General features: G+C 69.2%; 1 protein-coding gene across 1 annotated transcript in view; it reads right to left on the minus strand.

The window, feature by feature from the left end:
• Nucleotides 1-95: 95 nt before the first annotated feature.
• The window catches only part of FAM193B (family with sequence similarity 193 member B), an 8075-nt gene continuing 1148 nt past the window's right edge, over nt 96-7022 (minus strand). The window contains exons 2-10 of the mRNA XM_026047510.1: nt 5899-6138; nt 5038-5260; nt 4457-4666; nt 3641-4055; nt 2518-2713; nt 1901-2137; nt 499-1489; nt 293-368; nt 96-208 (exon numbers count right to left, since the gene is read on the minus strand). Of these exons, the coding sequence (XP_025903295.1) occupies nt 112-208; nt 293-368; nt 499-1489; nt 1901-2137; nt 2518-2713; nt 3641-4055; nt 4457-4666; nt 5038-5260; nt 5899-6138 (2685 nt within the window). The 3' untranslated portion in view covers nt 96-111. The remainder of the gene's footprint in view (nt 209-292; nt 369-498; nt 1490-1900; nt 2138-2517; nt 2714-3640; nt 4056-4456; nt 4667-5037; nt 5261-5898; nt 6139-7022) is intronic.

The following is a 7022-nucleotide window of genomic DNA, read 5'->3' on the forward strand; positions in this document are numbered from 1 at the left end:
GGAACGAACCAGCCACGAGCTGGGTTTAAATAAAATAAAAAATTAAAAAGTTCTTTATTGGGGCCAGCACGGTGCTTGCGCGCGGGGCGGGGGCGCGGGCGGGGCGGCGCCTCACTGCGCCGCGCTCGACGTGCTCTTCTTGAGGGTGAAGTTGGTCCAGTTGACGGCCACCTTCTGCCGCGTCTGCTTGGCGGAGTCCAGGCAGAACCTGCGCGGGGAGAGCGGCGCAGCGCGTGAGGCGGCGGCGGCCCGCGCCCCGCCGCCGCCCCCGCCAGCCCGCGGCCGCCCTCACCTCTTGAAATACTCCACTTCTCGGTCGGTCTCGTCCATCTCCACCCCGTCCACGTCCTTGGGCAGGAACACGTCGTCTGGGGGAAGAGGAGCGCGGGGTCAGCGCAACRTGCTCGCTCCGAGCGGGACAGGGCACCGCCATGGGGGACACGGCACGGTGCTGGGCACGGACAAGGGCGGGTGCGGCACGGGGCTCGCGGCACTCACCGATGGACGTATTGGGCTTCTCCGCCTTGTTCCGGCTCTTCCTGCTCTTGCCCTTGGGCTGCGGGGAGCCCCCCCAGGCGGGCGGGGGCGGCTGGCGGTCCCMGGGCGCCGGGGAGGGCGGCCGCGCCGGCTCCGGCGGCTCCGCTTTGCCCTCGCTCCTCCGCCCTTTCCCCTCGCCGCCTCGCTCCTTGTCGGGCCGGGCGCAGCCCCAGGGCTGCCCCTTGGTGCCCTCGGCGGGCTCGGCGCAGCTGCCCGCCCGCTGCGGCTCCGGGGCCTTCGGAGGGGCCTTGGCGCCCAGCACCTGCCCCTTGGCACCGGGGCTCTGCAGCCAGGCCGGGCCAGCGGGCCCCGCGGCGCCGTCCCCCTTCTTCCCTGGCCCGCTCTGCCGCTTGCTCTTGCGCTGCCGGCCGCCCGCGGGCGCCCGCTCCTGCGGCTCCGGCCCCCCGGGCTGCGGGCCCTGCGCGGGCTCCGCGCGCGGCCCCTCGCCCTCGGCGGCGCAGTCTGCGCCCTGGGACTGCACCCAGATCATGCGCGAGAGGCTGGGCACGGCGCTGAGGCGCTTCACCACGCCGTTCTCGGCCGCCGGCGCCGCGCGGCCCTCGCCCCACCGCGGGCCCGGCTCGCCCCGCAGCAGCGCGTGGCTCTTGGCAGGGCCCAGGCTGAGCGGGGCAAGGGCCAGGTCTATGTCCTGCAGCTCGGAGGAGCCGTTGAGGTGGGAGAGCAGGTTCTTCTGCTCCAGGACAGCTGCCTTCTTGGGGAAGTCGTTGACGTCGAGGTTGAGGTCGTAGACGCTGAAGCTGGCCCGGATGGAGTCCTTGATGGTGTTCTTGATCTCCTGCAGCCGGCTGCTGAGGAAGCTGTTCACGCGCTCCAGCTCCAGCTCCGGCCACTCCAACAGCTTCTCCTCGGCCACCTCCCTGGCCTGGCTGGCATGGGGGCTGTGCTCTGCCCTCTTCTGTGCCTCTGCCTCCAGCTGGGCCTTCTCCTTCTCCTGCAACACAGGTGCCATGAGGACGAGTCCCCCTGGGCCACCCAGTGACACAGACAGACCCCAGCACTGCGCGTGCCGGGCTGCAAGCCCCAGCACCGCCGCTCAGCCTGGCCCCTCTCCAGCACACGCAGGGATTTTGTCAGGACCACAGCATGGAGCAGGCAGAGCCTGCACAGGGTGCACAGCCCTCTGCGGGAGCAGATTCCAGCAGGCCTCAGGGAGCCACACACTGTCTGTCACCTCAGGGGACAGCAGCAGCAAAGGACAGTTTCAGAAATCAAATGGAAGCAAGGAGAAGCGAAGYCCTGCGAGGAGCCGCCAGCCTTGCCCTGAGCTCCCACGAAGGGGTGCACCGGCCTTGCAGTGTGCCCCGCTGTGCAGCCGGGCAGCGCCGCCCCCCGCCAGCCTCACCTTCTTCTTCTGCTTGTGCCGTGCCCGCTTGGCTGCCTTGGCACTGTTGAGGGGCTTGGGCTCCGTGCTGTTGATGTAGTCCAGCAGCTCGTCCACGTTGCGGTGGTCCACGGCGGGCTCTCCCGAGCCGCTGCTGTGCCCCAGTTTCTGCGGCAGCTCCTCTTTCCTCTTGGTGAGGCGCGAGCGCAGCTTCTCMCGGATCTCAGCGTAGTTGCGGCTCGTAGGAGCGGCCGGGGGCTGTGGGATGTCACAGATGTCACAGCTGTCAGCATCGGCTGCTGCAGGAAGCCAGGGTGGCCCCAGCTCTCCCCCCACCAAGCTGCCCTACCGCTGCCTTCCCCAAGGTCTCAACAAGACCAAGTCAGCACAGCCCAACTGAACTGCTCTTCCCCACCGAAGCCATGGGATTTGGTCGGTCACGCCAAGGACAGGCAGGAAGCGACAGGTGAGGAGCAATGGGATCACTGGGATGAAGAGGTACTGCCAGAAAGGATCACGGACAGATCTGCAAGCGGGGCTGTTCTCATCTGCCACCCTCCGTACATGGAGGTCAACACTTCCCACCACAAAGCAGAGCCCAAAGACCAGGGGTGGCCACAGGCCAGGCCCTCACTCACCGCGTTGTGGCCGAAGAACTCACAGTAGCAGCAGTCACAGAACTTCCCGTCTTTCTGGTTGGTGGAGGAGGAGGTGCAGGAACTGCGCTCCGAGCTGCTGTCCTCATCCTCGCCGAGCCCCTCGTCCGCCTCGCACGGCTGCGGCGGGTGGCAGCCGGTACCGTTGGGGAATTTGTGCCCTTTGCAAGAGGRGTCCCTGGGGGAAAGGGGAAACAGGCAAGAAGTGAGCGGGAGCTGGAGCTCTCGCTATCACTCACTCTGTGTGCACATGAACACCCCTCCCAGGGCCTGTGCCGCAGCAGAGGGATTTGCAGGGCAGACAAACCCCATGCCCTGCATCCTCCTCCGGGGAGGAGCCCGGGCAGCAGACGTCAGCAGCTCATCAGCCCCCAGCATCTCCGGCGCCCACGAAGGGCTGGCGCCAGAGCTCCACAAAGCAGCGTCCCCCTGCGAGGCCGCAAGCCGAGCCGGGGCACAGAGGGTACTCACTGGGGGCGGCAGGTAGCACCGGTGACAAACGCCGGGAGTGCACGCGGCTGCCACCGGCACAGACCACCCCGCGGGCACACGGCGGGGCCGGCGCCCGGCCCACGCGCCGGGCCTCTAGCTCCAGCCGGGCACCGCGCTGGCCCCYGCGGGGAGCGCTACCCAGCGCACAGGGACAGGGCCCTCCGCTCAGCGTGGTCACAGGCAGCCCAAAGAGGGCCCGGGGAGCAGGCGAGCAGAACCACAAGTCCACGGGCTCCATCGTCTTGCGGACCTTGGCTGAGAGCCTCCGCTGCCCGGCGGGTCTCACTGACAAAGGTCCTGTTGGCCAACAGCAGGTTGGCCGGGCGGTTCCTTTGGGTCTCTTAGCTGGAGGAGGAGCAAGCACAGTCTCTTCTGCACCACAGTACTAAAGGACAACCGCAGGGAGAAGACACGTGGGGAGAAAGAGCTTAAGCCTCAGAGACCACGGGGCTGTGACAGTGGATTGGGCCTGCAAGCACACAGGCTCTTTGCACCACCGCTCCACAGCRGTGCATCCCCTGGCAGGGAAAGGCACATTTTGGGACAGGGGAGAGAGAAAGGGTGCACTGCCCAGCAGGGAGAGGCTGGAGGCGCACGGGGCCGCTCCACTCACCTGTTGGTGCCGGGCAGCGGGTGGGAGGCAGCGGGAGGGAGGAGCGCAGTACTGCAGTGCCCGTTGCAGGGATGAGCGCAGCCCGAGAGCGGAGGGGGCATCTTCAGCAGCGGCACGTTGGCGGCGGGCGGGTGAGGGCTCTTGCACGAGCCCGGGCCGTGGGAGACRGGCCCGGCAGGAGGGGACTCGGATGCCGGCTTGAGGGCCGCCACCTGCGCGCTGGGCGCAGGGAAGAGCGTGGCCTGGGGCGAGGGGGCCAGCGGGCCGCGCGGCGGGGAGCCCAAGGGCCCCGCGTGGGCGGGCGGCTGTTTGGAGGGGACCAGTGCTGGCGGCTGGGAGGGGAGCCCCGTGGGACTGTTGGGAGGAGCAGTGAGGTCCGAGTGCTGATGATGCTCTGAGGAGTGGAAGGCCTCACCTGCAGACGGGCAGAGCACACACGGTCAGGCGCCGTGTGGGCCACGCTCAGGCCCGAAAGCGCACAGGTCCCTTGGCACGACATGCAGGCCGGCCTGGAGAAGGCCCCTGAGCTCCCCCGGTGTGCACAGACGCCCACACCRCTCTTCCTCAGCCCGTAGCCGCGCTCGGGGGCTGCTCCTGGGGCGGCAGCACACGCAGCACCCACCCCTTTTGCACAGGCTGCTTCTCCAGGGCTCTCCCTACCCCCCTGCTGGGTGCGGAGCATCTGCACCTGAAGCCACCCCTGCTCGCAAGGGACCCCTACCATCACCCCCCAAACACATAGCTAAGCAAGGGGAAAAGGTGCCAAGGCAGAGAGGACGCAGAGCAGCGGGCTGGGGACCGTCCCCGCGCACACACCTGGCGGGGGGGCCCTCCGGCACATGCTTTTGAGCTGCTTGGGCAGCGTCTTGCAGAAGTCGAGTGAGGTAGGCAGCGGCGAGGCCGGGCAGGCGCCGCCGGGGGCGGCCGGGGCCGCGTGGCTGTAGGGACAGGCCGGGAGCCCCGGCGCCGCCGCGGGGGCCTGGCCCACGCGCTCCGGGGACACGGCGAGCCCGGCGGGCTTGTCACCTGCAGGGAAAGCGCAGCTAGGGCCGGCCCCGCGGCCCCTCGTCACCACGAAGAACAAGCAGAACCACAGTGTCCTGCAGCCCCYTCTGTGCTCCAGCGCAGCACTACACACAGTCATGCCCTCTGCCTTCCTACAGCTCAGCACGCTGCTGGATCGACCCTTCTGGGGACGGGGGCAAACGCTGCAGGCCCCCAGCACCCTCCGAATCCTCTGCTGTGGCAGGGATGGCACCCAAGCCTCTTGCTGGCACCAGCATCCAAAGGCAGAGCCTAGCTGTCCCCCCCTGCCCACCAGCCAGCCGGCTKCAAGGAAACGGGCCAAGCCGAGGCGCAGGGAGCCCTGCGTGGCCCCACAGCTGCCTTCAACTCACCTAGTGCAGCCGGGGGGGCGCCGAGGGGGCTGCCCTGCACGGCCCCGTTGCTGTGCTGCGAGTTCCAGAGGCCCGAGAGCTTGTGAGCAGACAAGAAAGAGCTGGGGTCCCAGTCCCCTGAGTTCCCGTGGCACGAGGAGGAAGAGGAGGAAGAAGAAGAGGAAGAGGAGTGGGAGCCACCCCCACAAGACTGTGACTTGCAGGACGTGTGGGATAACGAGACCTAGCAAGAAAAACACAGTGTGAAGCTGCAGCAGGCRCGGAGGGGCTGCGAAGCCTCAGTGCCCTGGCACCAAGCTCCCGATGCCACATGCAGGATCTCTCGTGCTGGAGCATGGCGCGTGGGGACGGCCTCGCGGGAGGCGCCAGCGCCCGGGGCCGAGGCAGCAGAGCCAACCCCACGGCAAAGGCCACGTGCCGGGAGCAAACGGGCCCAGGGTTAAACAAGCCAGGCAGGGAAGGGCTGCGCAGCCCTCAAGCTCTGCATTTGTGCAGGCGCTGCCTGGGCGAGGGCTGCCCTGGGGAGACYCTGTAGGACCACGCATGGAGGGGCCGCGCACAGAGGGGCCATGGASAGCCCAGCAGAGTGGGGTCAGCACAGGAGCCGGGGCACTGCCCGCCCTGCCATGCAGGTGGCTCCCACACCGGGCAAGTCGCTGGGCTGCCCCCCATGCCAGCCCCCCACAGCCCCGTCCCTCCCACAGGAGCTGGCACCAGCCCTGGGTGTCATGGGCATCTGCCCATGGCACTCGGAGCCAGGAGCAGCCACCCATCCCACGGCACAAGACGGGCCATGCCAAGCTGCCCTGCTCCAAGGAGCTCCGACTGCAGCCTTCCCTCTGCTCCCGGGCGCGTGCTTACCGCCAGGGCCTGCTCCTGCACCGCCCGCCGCTCCTCTTCCTCCACGCTCTTCCTGCAGCTCTGGCAGATCCACAGCGGCATCTCCCCCAGGAGGTTTTGCACGAGCGTTGGCACGAAGTCGGGCGGCAGCCTCTCGCCGGGGGACACGAGCCCATTGTGCGAGGGGCCGCCCCAGTCCTTGCGCTCGCGGTGGCACAGCAGGCAGCACGTCTGCACCGCCTGGTTGGCGGTGGGCAGCACCTGCAGCGGGACGCACAGGACGCGGGTGACCCCACGGCAACGCCGGCCTCGCGCCACAGGCACCAGCTACAAGGTGCCACCAACCCAAGGGGCTCCTTGCAGGCAACGCGGGGGCCGGCGCTTTCTCCTGCTTGCAGAGAGTGGCCTCAGGGCTCCCCGGCTGATGCCAGGGGATGGACAGGGTGGACACGAGCGCATGGGGAGCACAGCGGGGTCCTGGGGATGCAGCGGAGAGGGGCTGAAGACTTTTGGGGCCGCGATTGGGCCTGTCCTCTTTGTTTTGCGCAGCCCCCGGCACAACGAGCCGAGCATCCAACTGCCACCGCCGGGCAGGTGGTGCCGCCGGGGGCTCAAGGGGAGGCWAAGGCTGGAGGCCAGGAGACCTGCGGGTGCTCCCCGTTTTGCCAAGTGCATCCGCCCCATCCCAGCACTGGCCCAGGGGTCCCTCCCTGGCACACGGGTCTCCGAGGGGCACCAGACAGCAAAGCCAGATCCATCCCAAAGCCATCCCGCATCCCTGGCGGACAATGCTCCAGCAGCTCCAGCCACCCAGGGCTGGCAGAGCGGCATCCTCCCGCGAGCAGGAGCTGCGGGATGAGCGCTGGAGCAGCAGGAGGCCCAGGTGCGTCCCCAAGCCCGGGCTCTGCCACCAGRGCGCACGAGGGCACACGGGCCAGCCCGGCTCACCCACGCGGTGCCGGGGACGCTGCCACCCCGCCGGCCCTGCGCATGGACGGGGCGGTGCAGCCAGCCCGGCCGAGGGGGCTCGAGCCCCGCGCGGCCCCTCCAGCTTCCTGCAGCGCGGGGACATCCCCGAGGGGGCCGGGCTCCCGCCGCGCCGGCACCCGCACCCCGGCGAGCGCGGCCGGGCGCGGGGCCGGTCC

Source organism: Nothoprocta perdicaria, unplaced genomic scaffold, assembly GCF_003342845.1.
Source record: "Nothoprocta perdicaria isolate Ctin4 unplaced genomic scaffold, notPer1 scaffold_5, whole genome shotgun sequence".
Taxonomy (NCBI): Eukaryota; Metazoa; Chordata; class Aves; order Tinamiformes; family Tinamidae; genus Nothoprocta; species Nothoprocta perdicaria.